General features: G+C 37.5%; 1 protein-coding gene across 1 annotated transcript in view; it reads right to left on the bottom strand.

Moving 5' to 3' along the window:
- Positions 1–531: 531 nt before the first annotated feature.
- Positions 532–18,278, bottom strand: part of TTLL11 (tubulin tyrosine ligase-like family, member 11) — a gene marked incomplete at its 5' end in the record, with an annotated part of 45,078 nt that continues 27,331 nt past the window's right edge. The window contains 3 exons of the mRNA XM_009580632.1: positions 532–821; positions 6,463–6,569; positions 9,025–9,282. Coding sequence (XP_009578927.1) covers positions 532–821; positions 6,463–6,569; positions 9,025–9,282 — 655 coding nt within the window. The remainder of the gene's footprint in view (positions 822–6,462; positions 6,570–9,024; positions 9,283–18,278) is intronic.

Here is an 18,278-nt window from a genome sequence, read left to right as displayed (position 1 = left end):
ACCAAATCTATATTGATTCCAACATGTACAGTCCAAGCCACAGAAAGAAGAGGGTCAAAGCCTGAAGTCTGACCACAAACGTAATTCCAGGTTTCAGTTTTCCGAAGCCCACAGCTGGTATTTGGGACTGCAGCGCTCCTGACTTGGGTTCCATGATACATCCAGTGCATACAAAGCAATGTAATTCCTTCGATACGAGTGTGCCTCTCGATCCCATGATGCTGGTTATCATCCCACTGTATTTTGGTCCTTGTCTTCACACATGATTTTCTGTACACTCGGGATGAAAGCATAGTTTGTCACGTGAGGTGTACTGTAGGTCCAACAGCAAGGTAAATAAATAGCCATTGCCAGGATCATTATTTGAGCATGGGAGCTTGCAGTAGACTTTTTGAAGAGTGTAAATACAAAAAGCTGAAATAAATAATTGTGACTATCAGATGAAGGAATTCAAGAGTCTGTCTCTCCTCCTGCAGAACACGTGCGTATCTGGGGATTAATTCTCAGTTCTGTCCTGGTGAGTTAGCACCATTAATAGCGATGATTTCTATAATCTGCAAATTTACTAGCTATGGCCGTGCGATTCAGGAGGGGTGTATGTGCAGCTGGTGTAAGGTGAAGTCCATCTGTCTGACAAGGAACTACTGCACTTCGGCGCTCCACAAACCCACGGCCACAAACCAGGCGCTTTTCATCCAGGGCAGCCAGATGATACTCACAAAAATCGATCAGCGATGCCACTTGCTCGTGAAGTGGGAGGGACTTGTATTTTTTCTGAGCCAGGCAGAAGAAAGCTTCGACAAAGGCTTGCAAACACATTCCTGCAAGGAGAAGGTGTTTATAGGAGATACATAGCACCCTGTTCTCTAGCAAACTGCATTCTTTGAACATAGTAATACCTCTTGTTTGTTTAGCACCAAGGTCAAATGTGTACGTGCTGGGTGTGGACACATACAATCATGTTAGTTAACATCTTTTAATTTAAACAGCAGCTATCTAGAATGCTCACTAGGAAAAGACAAGGTTTTATTTGTATGTAACACACACATGAGCTCATTTAGCGTTTCAGTACAGGGTATGCTCAGGCTGGGGTACAGACGGGTGATACTCTCTACCACTGGGGCTACTTCTGGTTTTACAGACATCAGCCTGACCAGCAGCCTGGCATCCAGAGGCGAACCGGTACAGCAACAACCACTTTTAAGATATTGTACAATTAAATCGATGTAGTATCAGCCCTGATTTCTGCTGCTTCAAATACTAAGTTGAAACCAAATCAGACACACAGTAACATACTGAGCTTCAAGGAAAACAATCTACCTGGAGAGAAAAACAAGTTTATATCAGAAACTGAATTGGGTCATTTAAACCTTGTATTTTTAGAGATGGACCCAAAACAAAAGTTCAAATGTAGAACTACTGAAACAGTATGGCATTTCAGTCTGTAGCACTATAAAGATAACCCCATTATCAAGTATCACTTCATTGCAGAAGTGAGTTTATTTGAAGTGTTGCTTTTCCTCTGCAAAGACGGGTATGAATCCTTAGCCTTCCTTTTGAAGGCAAAGATGCCATTTTTTCAGCCATACCCAGTAACTCTGCAATAGTAGTTTTGTTTCAGCTGAATGAAAAACAAAGAGCTGAAGTGTGTATGAAGGGAAAGTGGTGCAGTGCCAAAAAATTTCTCTGCTATAATAAAACTGCCTGCTCTGCCCCTTCACAAACGAAAGTACCCTGCAGAAGCCACATGCTGCAGAACAGACTCTTCAGGTGCTGTTTGATCACACCTTACTAATAACACATTACCACAGCCAATGGAAAGAGGGGCTGCATATTAACGTTAATTACTGTATTTAAAACCTTGAAGTAATACCTACTTTAATTCTTAATTAAGAAGCCAGACCATAATCGGTTTTGCAGAATGCCAGCAACAAGGAACAGTTATAGCTGCTTTGTGCTTTAACTGGCTCTCCCAGTTTGAACATACACTTAAGAAGATTATTTTAGGATGAGATATTGAAAGGTTTGGGTTTTTTTAACTTAATATTGGCTTATTGATGCTGCAGGAAAGGCATCTTTTCAAAATATTACAATTACATTCTGAAATATAATTTCTCTCAACTAAGACTGCAGCTGGGGTCGCTTACAATCGTGGCTGTAAAATAGCTTGCAAAGGAATTGCTGGGCTACCTGAAAGCAGCAGCTGCCAGCTCAGTAAGTTATTGTATCAGTTATGGTGAGCTGCAGGCAGGGAAAGCACCTTTGGCAGCATACACACTTTCTCCCCCATAAGTGATGCTCATAAGTGGAAGCATTTAACGAAAAAAGTTAGAAGCTACTGTTTTACAGCAACAGCAATAGTTACTGTATTGGTTACAGCTAGAAGTGGGCCAAATGCAAAGCCAACAGAAATGGTTGGGTTTTTGTGTTTTAACACCTAGAAAACATCTGGTTCATTGCAACTCTCAACAAATCTCTTAATTTCTGAAAGCCTGAAGATTCACTTGCATTTCTATTATTTTTGCTAGCGAAAGTCTATCAGCTAGCCACATAAATGACTTATACCCACACTGAAATGCTAAATGCAAATACTCAAATTTTACATGCCTGTGAAACTAAGGTGACCCTAACCTACCTAAAGTAGTACAGGAGTTCACACATAATGAATCATTCTATCTCCTCTGCACTATACCTTCGTTTTCTCCCTTCTAATCTTAGGTCTGGATTTATTCTTTCTATCAGTCTATTTTACTTATTCTCCTTTTGCCTTATCTGTCTTCATCTACACAGACTCTGCAGGGTATTATAGGATACTTATGTTCAAGCAAAACAAAATCATACTTAGCTATTTCATACAAATAAAAGCTTCATTAACATTTCTGAAGCAAGTTCAAATATTCAAAAAAAGGTTATATACAAATAATTTTATTGCTGTCATACCTGACCATACTCTCACAAATTATTACATGTATCACTGATTCTTGACGTTTATGCAGGAGAGAACTACGGATGTATTGTAGGGGGCTGGGATAACAGATACAAAAGTCAGTCAACTTGGAGACTTCTGATTCTTCTGCTATTTTAGCATTTTTTTAAAAAGATGCAGGAGTATGTACATCGATGTCCATGTTCAGCTTCTTGTATAAAAATACATTTTGAACCAATTTCTGGGAAGATGCCAGCTGCAGCTGTGACCAGCATGCTAGTTTATACCAGCAGCATCGAGGTGGATTTCTTTATCCCACACTGATTGAAATGGAACCTTGACAATCCTCCTTGATGGCCACGAGAAGCAGTAGTATAAAACCTTCCAGAATACTCCAGCTGCTGTTTCCCTGCTATAAATGGCCCAAAAACCGCCCAAATGACGTCAGGAACAACTTCTTGTGGTTGAGATGGGAATATTAGTGCAATTGAAATTATTCAACATTTTACAAAAGTTATGGAAAAGTTGCCAAATTTATGGATTTAAGTTCATATAGAAACGTCGTAGCAATTTTAGAAATTAAGTTATATATTAAATGGTGTATTTAGGCCATTAATATAACAAGAAAATAATCCCTGAACTCTGCTATTTGATAGAGTAATGTCTCAGATCTAAAAATGTGACCAAAGCAGATGGGGACCTAACTCACTACTGAAGGCTAGGTTGGCTGTTCATTTCTCTAGCAAATTATACAAGGTTTTCTTCTGTTTATTATTTTCATTAGGTTTTCTTCATAAACATCAATAACATACTCACCAACTCATTGCAAACACCTCACAAAATGATAGCTAAAATACATGGATCAAGTGCTCATGAAGATTTAAAAAATGCCTTATGCAAATATGATTTCTTTAGCCAAAGAAACACTCTTTGTAATTATTTCACTGAGAACTGCAAACCTTCCTTTTCACTAGTAAGGCTGAGCACATAATAGGAATGAAGACATTCTGGAACTTTCCAAAGTGTCTCGTCTTCTTACTAAAGAACTGAATGCCCTGTTGCTATTATTAACCTCCCACTTCTTGCAGAGGACAGATTCTCAGGCTACACAGCCCAGAAACCTGCCAGTGCACACCCCCAAGCAAACCTAAGAACACAGGAAAAGACAACAGAATGCAGACCGTGATCGTTCGAAGCAAAAATGCTTGAAGACCAACTTCTATAAACATATTTTTACAAATATTTGCCTCATACGTAGGGATCTTGGGCAAATAACAAGACTTAAAAATGAAAACACATCACATTTTTAAAGCAAAGACTGAAGATTATAGCTGGGCTGCACAGTAGGGATTTTTAGAAGTAGATCTGGGCTCCTCAGGCAATGCTCTGCTGCCCTAGTGATGGCTACCATATTAACACCTCAATAGCATTTCAGAAATACTTATGAAGCAAATATGTTTGCTTTAAAAACCTAAGTCCATAAGATAGTCAACAGAAGAAACCCATTGTTGATGTTTAGTAATCACCTATTGTCACAAGCAAGTAATTTTCTTCAGCAACCTCAGGTAAACATGCAACTGGAATTTGTATTAAGTAGCAGAAAATGGAGCATCCTGGTATTATCTCCAGCATCTGGTACTGCCAAGTCCTTTAAAGCTGCAGCAACAGTGTGCTACCACTTAGGAAAAAATTATCTATTCAAACAATTAGAAAAACTAGGTTTGAAGAGTTTTTTTGTTGAGAGAAATCTTTTCTAAACTTCAACACAGAAAATATTTACATCAGAAAGTTAACTCACTGATCTGCACGTACAAAATCAGCTGTAGGGTCCAAGGGTTATCAGTGTGGACCCAAAGCTACTATAACCATTTCTCACTGTGGGGCAAGTAATTACATTAAGAACACCTACCCTTTAGTGCGAGCAGAAGGTAAGAGCCAAACTCACAAAAGAAAACACTGACATTTCAATTGGTTTGTTTTCCTTTGAAAGGAATTTATGAAAAAAATCTGTCTTGTAAGCCCAAGAAGTGAATGTGGATGAACTCTACCGTGGGTACAGGGTAAACTGAAGACAGTTTGTAACTTCAGCCTGAACAATGTGATTTATACAGTCGGGATTTGGGCAGAGAGATCTATTTTTTTTCAGGAGATGAAACTGATTTTCATGTTTATGTATAAATCCAGAAAAAATACCCAAATAATGTAATCAAATTTTAAATAGAAAACCAAAGGCATGGATGGAATGCTCCCTCTGGCCTGCTTATTAAATTGTGAGGGATTTCTTGTAATAGGTTAATATTCTAAATGTGTAATAGGAGAGTATTTACATTCATTTTTGCAACCACTCAACTGCACTATCAAGAAGACATGTGATGGTAACACAGTATATCACCAAAGAAGCCGGGAATAACATCACACAGTTTAATAAACATTTTCCTTTTGGCTTTGAAACTGTAGAAAATCCTTACTGCTGTTTGGCAAACAACTTCCCATAGCCTCTGTTCTTGGCTAACATCTTTAAGTGCTGTATTTTAATTTAAATGCATATTCCTAAGTTAGAAGTAAATTTAGATTAACGACTTGTCATGTTTCTCCCAGAGGCTCTTCAATGGAAAGGACACTGAGTGGCACACTGTGGTACGGACCTGGCACCTCCTGCGGAAGGTGCCTCTGACCAGCTGAAGGAAAGAAGTCACAGGACAAGTGAATCCTTGTTGGGGTTAGACGAATTTCTTACAAAAGCCTTTCAGCCATTGAGTACACTCTTACACTGAGCATTACAATCCAAGTTGGATGTAAAAATATTTAAAAGTGACTTAACTGACTCATGCTCCTATATGAACAAACAGGAGCACAATTTTCAGTGAGGGGTGCTTGTAGGAAAAGCACTGCTACTCATCCTTAACGAGAGCCTATTTAATAGCCGAGCACTGTGCGAGTTTGTGCAGAAACCTATTGCCTTCCCTTACCTATCACAAAGACAATGAAGACGAAAAAAAGGAGTATACTGTTGGGCGGGGAGTGGAAAACTCTCTGGGAAAGGAAAAGTAATACAGGTAGTTTTGTCCCCAAAGTAACCTTTTTGGGGAACAGAATTAAATAAAAAAGAGAAGTTAAGCGTTATTTATTTCTACCTGCTGCATAGCTTTCTGTTTGGTTGGTTTTTGCTAGACCATGTAAGCTACTCTAATATGGACATACCTTCTTACACTGTAATTAAGTTGGAGGTTCCATGGGGAGTGTTTTTAAGTGCTTCTCTGCAAACAGCAACAAGAATTACGAATGCAAAATTGCAACCATAAAAAGGGGCTTGCAGAAGACTTGTTCCAATAAATAAATTGAAAACTAAGAGTGATCTATTCTATAGACAAAGGGAAACTGCCATGGAACTAAACACAAGAATTTTTTGTACATGTACATGCCTCAGATGTACATGCCTTGTTCCCATTATTTTCACTGAATGTTTGAGGTGTGTTTGAGCTACCAAAACTATAAAAAACCAGCTCCCATAGTCTTAAAATACAAAATAGTGTTACCTGATTCTTTGTGGTCGATTCCCATGCTGTTCCACCTTCTTGTGATATCAATATATAAGATATCTACAGAAGCCATGGAAAAATTGCTGTTACTCAGCTTGCAGTTTCTGTTAAAAATAGACAAAATAAAGAAAAAATTTTGATTACATCCAAACTTCCAAGTTAGGAAAAATTCTGCAAGGGCAACTGAGAGAACATTGAGAAAAAAGTTTACCCATGTCATATGTACACACCCACTGTAACACGCTTAGTCTAATAAAACACAGACAGCAGATAGCAAACAAACCAGCGTTCATTAAGCGTACATACGTGACATGGTAAATGCCCTGAATTTTTCATGTGCAGAACATCTCCTGTATGTTCCTACTCCTGCTGCCTGTTCAGATCACGCAGGCACCACCTCTGCCAGAAGCGGCGCTGGGCAGGAGGAGCGGCCCACTTCGATGCATGCACCTAAAGCCGATTTACACATGCAATCTCCTGTCAATCTCTAGCCACGAAAAGGCAGCAGGTCAGATTACAGATTTACTGGTTTATTTTGGTTTTGCAACAAAGCAGGGGGAAAAAAAAAAAAAGAAGAAAACCCTGAATATTTCAATTAAAAATAGGAGTTGACCATGACACACTGCTTTCTCCCAGGCTATTGCTAGTACTCTTTCTGAGGCCGTAACAGAATGGAATCAATTGGTACATTGGGAAACCCAACACAAACCTGCAGAGACTATCTACATGAGGCAGAGTTTGCACAGAGAAATACTCCTTTATTTGACTGACTGATCCTGTTTGAAAAGGCTTGGAGGAAAGCTTTCAGGCACAGAATTACTTCTTCATGCCGGAACACTGAAAAGATTTACCCTGTGTCGTACTGAACACTGCATGGAAAACAGCAGCACCTCTGGATGCATCTCGGGCATTTGGTGATAAGCACATGCAGGAAATCTGAGACTGGTGTGGTCTGAGCCTGCAGTGTAGTGTTGATCAGTATATGAGAATTAGCCATCTGTCCAGGATTTCCAGATGTCTGGCAGCCTGGCTGGAATTAGTGCATATGCCAAAGAGCTGGCCAAAATTTCTAGCCAGAAAAGAAAAGGAAAAAAAAAAACCAAAACCAAAAAGAAACCCCCCAAACCCCTGGATAATTTAAAAGAATCTTACTCTTTAGTAACCTAAGCAGAGCTCCCTTAAAACAGAGAGTTAAGGTCTGGCCTAGATAGTCCCAAAAAAATCTTAGGCAGCATCCAAGCACGGACTACAGCCACGTTCAGCGTTTCCCTTTTAGTTATTTTTTTAGAATGAAGAAATTATTGAAGAGAAACAGATTTTGATTAGCTAAAATTTGAGTGGATAGTTTCTGCAACCACTTGCCCACATGCACTCACACACAAAATCACCCTTGTGTACCATTTTATTCTTAAAAAGTGATACAGCACACATCTTAGAAACATGACCTTATTTCTGAAATGAGTAGTAATGACAGCATTTCAGAAAAGGGCCATATAGTTGGTATAGATCCTCTGGGAAAAAATAAACAAAATATTTGCCAATATTAAAAAGTTTAATTTAACATGCATTAGGAAAATGCAAGCACTATTTCATTGAGATATGGCAATTTATTTTAATATTCTTAAAAGAAAATGTTGGCATTTATTCTGTGTTTCCCTGACAAGTGCCAAATTAAGGCTGGACTAAACAATAGAAAATACAGAACTGGAAAAAATCCTGTACTGGTCTGTGGATAGAGCAGATGCCTTCAGTCATTTTCTATATATTGTAATTTGTATAAATCAAATTGTTTATATTCATTCCTGAATGCTAAATGCATCTGGATAGAAACAGGATCTGTATTTTAAGAGTACATCTGCTGCTGCTGTTTATTTCTTTTGTCATTGTCAATGAAAGACAGAAAATGAGATATTTGTACCATGACTAGAACAGATATATCCATAAAAAACAATGAAAAAACCCTCACAAATAAAAAGTATGTGAAAAAATAAATTGAGTTCCTTGCCATTGCAAGCTGCAATTTCACAATGCAAATCCTTAGTGCGCAACGCATCAGCAACTGGCATTTGGAAATCCTTTCCTGTGGCCTGGGGCAGACGGCTGTGCCCCCACAGCCAGCAGAATCAGATCTCAAGTGACCCAATTTCGGTTGTCACTTTCTCACAATGGTATTCCTACGATTTACTAGGAACATGACATGTTGACTAAGACTGCAAATAGCCATCTCCCAAAGTATCACTGATCTGCTGTAGAATAAAGACCCAGGTTCCTACTAGGACACAGTTTCATAGGTCAGGTATTTTGGGAGGTTGGAATGATAAAAAAATATATCTATTTTATTAAAAAAATATACAATGGTTCAATGGAACTTATGGAGAAAAGTTTCTTTAGAAGGCATTACTAAACCTACAAGCTAAAAGTGTACCACTGTTAGGGCCTGCTTTTATTCAACAAAACTTAAGATAAGCACAGGGACAGCAGTGCTACCCCACAGGATCGGGAGTTCCTAACTTCTTGACTATGCTTTAAGCAATTCCGAAAGAAATTCACCTTACTAACCTTATAAACGTTCGGAAACCTGTTGGCCCCAACTTTGTTGTCCCTTTTACACCAAGAAATCGGATAAACAGTGCAGCCACCCTGTCCACAAGCCGCAGGTAGTTAAACTGCTTCGCGTACTTGGGAAACACTTGCTTGAGGCAAAGGGAGGGGAGGCCAGCCTCTGGACTTCGGCTGCTATCGTATTCCGGTCTGCCTGCCGGTCCTGCGTCCAACAGCTCTTCGTTGGCTTCTGACACATGCTCCAAAGTCTGACAGCTGTAGCACATAAAATAATTGTATCGTATGTTAACCACCTTCTTACAAGATTCAATATGCTGTCTTTCTGGATTTTTTTAAATTATAAAACATTATTTTATGAGATCTTTACAATAATGAAAAATCAAGAACAAATATTAAGGTTCCCTAAAGCAGAAATCGTGTTATAGGAGTATTCAAAAGGACAACAAGCAGACCATTCTCTGATGCCAAAAATAACGCCTATAAATACGATTGACAAAGAGATGCTGCACCATTACCAGGTTAATTGTGAGAGCTACCATTAACTCATAACTCCCCTTGAAATGACCAGGAGCTGGGCACAATCGTAACATTTTTCTGTAAGTTTTAAAATTTTTGTTTTATATTAAACTCCTCCTTTATCAAACTCTTGGTTTTACCACCCCAAGAAGGTAAGAGCCTCCCTGACCCTGTGCGGTTCTTTTTATATGGACCTTTGGCTATTGTAACCTAGGAAGAGGTCAGCAATTTGCTATGCAGGTATTAAATTGCAAAAAATTCTAGCTGTGTATCTTCTGGGCACTGCCCAAGCTGCAGAAACAGATGGAAAACATTACCAGTATTCAGAAATTCAGGGGGATGGCTATCAATCCAGCTACAAAATTATAAAAATGAGTATTTTTTGAAGACGGGTGATTTTAGGACCTCAAAATTATGACAATTTAAGACATTACATTTTCCATATGACTCTTCAGCATTTTCTGAAAATCATATTCCCTTAGATTTATTTCATAGAAAACATTCCAAAATTGAAACACTGACAACAAGTAGTTATTTCTGAAAATCTTGATCAAGGTATGCCTGCATGATTTCCTTACAATGCTTCAAAAATATTTATAGTGCATTCATTGATAAAGACATTTTAGTTTATCTTTAATAACAGAAAGCCTGGATGGACATCAGATTGCATTGCTCTTTTCTCCATCCCTGATCTGGAACGATATTTTTCTCTCATCATCTTTTTTTTTTTTTTTTTTTTTTAAGTTTTTGCTTTCCTTCCCTTCTTACTTTTCCTTGTCCTAACCAGTAATGCTCCTTAGATCACTTAATAAAGGCTGAGGTAACAACAGGTTCTCAACAAATTGGGCCCCATTGAGTTAATTTTTTCTAAAACGGCAGAAGATTTTTTTTTTAATCCACATAGTTAAACATAAAAGCCAAACATTTCAACCTTCCCTCCCCATAACACAGAAATTGTTCTCAATGTAGATTCATTGTGATACTGTAGAATATCCATATTCCTTTCAAAAGGTCTTTACAACCTCACAAAAGGTAACAGGCTAACTTCTTCCACGTAGACGAGGAAACACCAGATAGTAACTGCATGTTGGTGTTATCAGCATCGAATAAACATAGGTATGTAGAAAAAAGACGAGTTTCGTAGAATTTCATGGAATATTTCATGGGAAATGCTTAGAGATTGTAATAATCTAATGATATTTAAACTGATTTTCCAATAATGATTAGAAGCTTTTGTCTTCCCTGATAAGTAAAGTACAAAAAGTAGAGTAAGATATATTTGCAAAGAAGAAATTAATACATTCAGAAGCAGTACGGTTCACATGAACGCATACTGGCATTACTCAGAAGACATTTTCTGGGCAATCCCATTATTTTTCCTTCAAATCCTCTGTGCATACTGTCAAAATACATTATTTCATCTTCATTGTCATTGCCAAATTCCCTAAATAAAGCTGATCGAGATAATGATGTTCCGAAATAAACGTCCATGTTTATTCAGCATGACATATTTTTACTTCCTTTTCCACGTTTGACATATCTAGCTAAAATTCAAGATTGCTATTCTACTAAGTTCAGAAAGTCTGATAGCTGATGGTAATTATTTGGCACGCACTAAGCATATGCAGGTTTTCATTTTCTTTTCAGTCATTTTTCTAAGTACCCATCATCAAGAGTAAGTGTAATTCACACTAGGTACTAAAAAAATTAGTGCTTTTACTACATTGATCTTTTGTGTTCCTGAGCAGATTTAGTGTCCTTCAGAAAGTTCTGTTCCAGCAGAGGATAACAATCAACATAGTTATTATCCACCCACAGCACTGTAAAAGTTATTAAATCAAATCTACAGTAAATCTGTACCTTCCGATGTACAATCATCCAGTAGTCAGTCATCCATAACAAATATCCCCAAGGGATTTGTAGCCTCTCTTTCTACTAAATTTCCCTGAAAGACATTAATCCATTGCCACACTGTGTCCCCTTTCAGTATAGAATACTTCAGAGTCACACTTTAACGTCTAGTAGGAGGTATGTTGAAAATAAATGTATGGCAACTGTAAGACAAAGGGCCTTTACAAAAAAAAAAGGTAGTAATCGCCCAAAAAAGAGTTTTAATAAGTATGAATTAAATTGTGATCTCTAATTTCTAAGACATTTTGGGGCCAAGTTTTCAAACCTGCTTGAGTCTGGGCTCTGAATTCAGTCACATCTCCAGATGTTACCTTCAAATGGCAGCAGCTCACCATCCACTGCAGCGCTTGCCCAAACTGTAACCACAGATGTGACTGCTAAATGCAAAACCGAGGCTGGAAACTTCTCTGTGCACAAAATGCCTGCTCCAAGTTTATTTAGATGAACTTTGAACATTAACAGAGGTTGCAACAGTTCTTTGTAAAATGCATCCACGTTCAGCATCTTTTGGTGTTTAAGCACTCCTAACTGCCAAGCCATTGCTGCTCGGATGGGACTGTCATGCCGCGATTCACAAAGCATCTGTTCTTCCAAGACTATTGTTACAAACTTCTAAAATAATGGTACTTCTTTTGTATCCATGCTTACATTCATCAATGTTGAGTATTTGTAAATGTGATCATTTTTTGAGATAAAAGACTCTAAAAAGTCTTTAAAAAAAAAAAAAAAAAATCTTAGGTAGTACTTTGGTAATATTCCTCTCTGCTGCAGATAGCAAAGTAGAAAAATAATGTTATTTTTGTCTCAAGTTAAGTAAAGCTTGAAGTAATAAATTATTAGTTTTGTTCTTTCTCATGTAAGATTGGATGGTGGTTTCACCGCCATTGAGTACCCTCTGGCTGCCAAAAGAGTAAGAGTATGTATGGCCAAGAAACAATAAGCATGCAGGCTTCTATTTTTAATCTTAAAAGGTCTGTTCATGAATTTAAAAATTCCAATCTTCAGCCAGCTGAACTAGACCGTGACCAAATGTGAAACCTTGTACTCCGTAGGAGAGTGTTGTTTGTAACATAACTCTGATTTTAATGACGCCTGGAAGCCCCGAACCCTTTCTCATTCTAAATTCAAGAGTGTTTTGGATTGTACATTATTCATTCATCATTAATGTTTTCAGTTAAAAACATATAAAGCTTTACTTTAAAAGATGCAAGCAGAGCTGAGGAAATTTCATTAGATTTCATTTTTTACAGAAAATCCTGAAGAGGCTGTTAAAGGGATCAGCTTCAGAGAAATTAATTATAGCCCCAGTGCTCTTTGGTGCCTGTGCTCCCCCTCCGCGGGAGGGAGGCTGGAGTGTTGTCCATCCACTCTGCGTTAGGAGACAGAGGTTTGACTTGTGGAACAACAGCTCTCAGCGTAGTCTTCATCTGCAAATCCGCACCTCCCTCCTCCTGAAGTAACAGTCCCTGGAACTTCTGAGGAAGTACAGTAGTTTAAAAGAGGGTTTTTTCAGCCTTTCATTTTTCAGCTCCCATCCTCAAAAGAAAGTGAAATGGTCATGAAGAGAACACCCAAACCATAATGGTAAACAAATACTCTATAGTCGCATTACTGTTGGGAGCCACAGAAGGCTGTCACCTTGACTGAGGTGGAACGGACACAGTGAAATTATTAAATGGGATTATGCTTGGTTTGTATTAGGGTCATAGTAAATTGTGTTCATAGAAAAAAAACCAAATGGTATTATGGTCAAAGAAAAAATATTGTTGAATATAATAAAGCAGAGGCTCTAAATTACCACCTAGAATTTCCTTCTTCCCCTCCTTTCTATGGAGAAAAGCCTACAGCTGCCTTTGAGGTCATGGATAAAAACCTCAAAACCAGCTTCCCATTTCAAACTTTTACTGAAATAGCTCTTGAAACCATATTTCATATTAGAAAAATATTTTTTAAATAGAATCATTAAGGTTGGAAAAGACCTCTAAGATCATCGAGTCCAAAATAAAACCAGGTTTTTTTGTACGCTACTGCCTGTCTCACTCTTTTCCACTTACACATTGGGAAAGTCTGTAAAATATTTAAATCAGAAAAAAAAAAACTTAATTCTAATCTCTATTGCCGAATCTTGTACATCAAAAAACTAAAAAAAGATAATCTACTTCTTAATTTGTTTTACAGGTTATTGCTTTTATAAAGTTTAATGATTTGTTTTAATTCTTTAGCTTCCCCCCTCCCCCAAGATTTCCTTAAGTTTCCCTTTCTAATGCAAAAGACCTTAATTAATTTGATAATATAATTTGAATTAAAGTGAAAGTTACATTTTGCACTTTTAATAAAACTAAGACTTTCCGAAACAAACCTGCACAAGAGCTTGTCTGTATCTGTAAAACTAAATTGATACATAGACTTGTCTATTCTGCATGCTCACCTTAACTGCAGGCATTTACACTGACTATATTCAGAGTGTAATTCTCCACTGCTACCACAGATAGTACTTCGATAAAAGTTTATTTTCTGTAGATCTGTTTAAGACACTTGTATGTACCCAATCTCAATGTGGTCTCAACACAACTAATTAAGAAAAACTGCCTAGCTAGGTATATTACAGCCAGACTCAGCGTCTATAAAAACAGAATTTTAATGTGATCTGCGCATTTTTGCAAGGAAACAGTACACAACATATTTTTTGCCCTAGCACTAGATAAATTACACTCGCTTGCAATGCACCATTACATTTTCTTCTGTGTTTCGCTGCCATCTGCCATCGCCACACCATAAGGGTGAGGCGGATGACATAACTCCCCAAGGGTCATGCAATCAAAGACCGATATAAGCATCGGCAGTACAGCTACAAAAAGCAGAAATACAGCTCAAAGTCCAGCAACAATGAAAATGTAAGGAGGATTTTCACCTCCATTTCTACCATTAATTTATCAGTCAATTGGAAAATACAGTAGTACACATTTTTGTAATGTTACCTGTCAGATTCAAAGTGTCACTAAAAACTGCGGGGCATATTTAGCATCCAGTTCGTTCTTACTCCAGAAAGTGACTTCCAAGAAACATCTTCTATACTGTGTCGTTCAGGACTTCACCCTGGGAGTCTGGGTACAACACACAAGGGTTCTCATGCTTGGCCCCAGTCTCCCTGAAAACCTTGCAAAATGTCTGTGGACAAGCGCTGCAGTGAAGTTGTGGGGAAGGGATCAGAAACTCCAAAATGCTGAAACAAATCTCCAGAAAGAGAAATGTGCACAAGTTTCCTCCATTAGCTCCTTTCTCACGGGATTTCCAACAGGCAAGGGGAGGAGAAGAAAGCTGAGCCCCGCACTTTAAAGCTGCTCCTTAGAATTGTTTTGACTGACACAGCTGAGTCAGGCTAAATGAATGAAAGGTCAAATATAAGGTAATGCTTCTGTTGCCATACAGAATAAAAGCAAAGCTTAATTTACATACTAATGTCTGACCTCGATACATTAATTTCTCTAATTCTCCAGCTCATGACAGATCTCTCTTTAGAAATAATCAACTGTGGAGACAATATTAACTGCATCTTTAAAAAAGAATTTCAATTTTAATAAAGCTTATGGAAATGACATCTAAGACTACTTATACTACTATATATGATTACTAATTTATTAATGTTTCCTCCATCTATGTTTTATCCCTTTCATTCTGACCGGCCTTAATCTTTATGCAAATGCAACTTGCTAAGGGACAAACAAATTTGCAACTACTAATTAAAGGCTTCAAAATTCCCAACATTTTGTATACTCACATATAAAATTTAGCTGTCAAGTTCAGAGTCAAATTAGGTAAGAATTGCAATATTAATACTTCCAAGAATGCTTGATAGCATTTAGGGCATTGCTAGAAGTAAAAATTAAGCAATTTTTGTATCAGCTGACAACTGCTTACCTATTAAAAGAAAATACTATGTTCTGGATTCTGAAGCTGTAATTATTCCCTCAGCTGAGCCAATATTCTCAAAGCAAGGACTATGTTAACATAGTTAAAAGCAGAGAATATTTTGCATGACAAATCTATCTATCCACCCATTTATCACCACAGTATACAGACCTCCCAAGAAACAGATACATTTTTGTTACTGGAGTCTGTAGGTATGAGTATGTTTGTGTGCTCATTCACAGAAGTAAATAGTTTAGAAAACAGTAAGTCAAAGCCAGAACAGTGTATTTGCATGATCAACCATTCATGAATTTTCTTTTATGAACTAATCCCATTACTTTTATTAACACACAGAGACTTCTAGCACTCACATATACGATAGCAAGAAGTTTCATAGTTTGACTGCATGTTGTGTGAATAATCAGCATCTTGTACTGGCCACTTCCAAGTTTCATTTGAAGAAACTGAATATTCAGCTCCTCTTCACCCTCTGGCAAAGTAAAAAATGTCAATAGCACTAGCATTTCGTCCTTTCAAAATAATAATAAAGTTGCACAAAGATGAAAGTATTAAAAGAATATTAAACCCCACAGAGTAAGAGATTTTTGAAGTTATATAAGAAACATTATTGCTTTTACATATAGTTTACTCAAAACTTTGAGAATGCTTTGAGGTAGTCAAAGCAACCACAGTAGAGTCCGTATTTCAAAGAGCAGAATCAACCACATTAAAAATAAGGATTGATAATCAGCATGCTGTTGGCAGTCAACTAACTTCACAGCATACAAAATACATTTGGAAAACACAGCAGCTATCCTGTCTCCTGGAAGCAGAAAGTGCTGAAAGTAGTTACAATTTCCATCTCTCTCAGAAAAAAGAATCCATAGCTCAATTAGAGCAATAAAGCAGTTAAATCACCTCACTTAGATTTTAACCTCATCATGAGCATGACCATGTCTAACTTGGCCTGCACCTTCAAGGCCTAATATTGCATTCACTCCAGAAGGGTGAAAGAAATGCAGCAATACCAAGCTTGTTTCTGAGAGCTGGCAAACACATTTTAGGTAAATCCAAGTACAAATTAAAAATGTACCCCATAGCGTTGACATGTGCTTAACAAAGACAAAATAATTTCAATATCAGATTCTTGAAAAAGTTAAATGGAAGGCCCTGCAGTCTGTCATCACCAGTCACAGCAGCTCCCATGCACAGCCCCTGCTAGTTGCAGGCTTTCCATTTTCTGTCCCCCCAACGTGTCATACTCTGCAAGTTCCACAGACAGCAGTCCCCTTTCTGAGAAGGATGTTTCGCTGCCTCTTCAGATTGGGTGGATTTATTATAAAAATAAACACTTCTCATTAAACATTAAATAGCTTTTGAAAGAAAACAGAAGACTGAAAGCTTGCTGCCTTAACACATTGCTAATGAGTGTTTCCAGGACGTAGAAACTTAGTGTGGATGCTTGCTCCACGACAAGGACACAAAGTGATGGATTACTGACATTTTCATATCATATGCAGAGAAGACTAGAGCCTCCACTTCAAACTTGAAACATAAGACAAGCTAACGTGCTGTCGTACACATTTTGTTTAGGAAGAAATGCAGTTTGTATTAGGAAACATGTCCGATAGCCACACAAGCAATGATACACTTACTGCAATTATCAACAAGTATTATTCAAGGATTAACACTTCCCTTTCAAAGCAGATGTACAGAGCCTTTCCTGTCCGAATCGTGCATTGCTCAGAGGAATTTCTGAAACAGGAGACAGTGCAGAGGCACACTGTGCTCAACTTTCCACTTTCAGCCTACACAAATGTGGTCACTTTGTTCACTCCTAGATGACACCATTCAAGATGCTCTTGTCTACTTTTGTATGGAGAATGCTACAGAAATAATAGCTTCCAGTATTCCATAATACAAATAAACTTTCAGAATGCATTTAAAAAAAAAAAAAAAAAAAAAATCACAATATGGGCAACAGCTAACATGGTTGCAGCAATCCATAAAATACCAGAGCATAGAGAACAAGAGATTTACATCCTTCCCCTGACAACACAGTCATGGAGAGAGTTCAGAAGATGACCCAGCCAGAGAAATCACTGGTTCAGAGAAACCTGAGAAGCCCAAAAGTCGAGTCATTCAGTTATTTGAAGAATTCTCTATAGTTTGGAATGGATTTTATCTGCCATGATTAGTAAGTAAGGATTTGCTCCACTATCCTTTGAAAAATCTGTTCTTCTAGACAATTTAGGTACTGGTGATCTTACTATCTTAGAGATCAGAAAGAACTTAATTTTAGGGTGTTTTAAAAAGAAACACGTATGAAAAGAAGTGTTTAGATTTTCAACAAGCCTGTTACACAAATCAGAAGTCAGAAAGGCTGTTAATTCCCTTGTATCTTAAAACTAAAGCTCAATCCAATAAACCATTTCAAACCTGCTATCCAACACTGTAAGTGTTCATCAGTGATACTGTGATTAAATCTAGTTTCATTAAACTCCTGCCTTACTAGGTGATGACAGGAATCAGTACAGCAGCACACCAGAGGGAGGAGACACATCCTTTAGAGATACAAAGCAGATACTGCACACCTGGGATAAATATCCAACTGGATATAATAGTTGCACTTAACCTCTGTTTTTATTTCTATAGCTCTCTCTAATACATTTTAATACAGTTTAAATCATTGAAGTGAAGAAATTCATTTGAGGATTCTCAGGTGCAATATACTGAAAAAAAAATAGTTATTTCCTAATTATTAATTGAGATTCTTTATTTCCAACTTTCTCTTTTTAAGAATAATGGTAATATCAGTCTGCATTAGCTAAAGATTTATTACTTTTAATGTAACAGAAGTAGTGAATGCTTATGCTATTACCTGTCATCTATTTGAGTACCGCAGAAAATACGGC

This window comes from Fulmarus glacialis, unplaced genomic scaffold, assembly GCF_000690835.1.
Source record: "Fulmarus glacialis isolate BGI_N327 unplaced genomic scaffold, ASM69083v1 scaffold13066, whole genome shotgun sequence".
Classification (NCBI taxonomy): domain Eukaryota; kingdom Metazoa; phylum Chordata; class Aves; order Procellariiformes; family Procellariidae; genus Fulmarus; species Fulmarus glacialis.
Note: the sequence above shows the minus strand (reverse complement) of the source record. Positions and strands in the feature narration are given on the sequence as shown.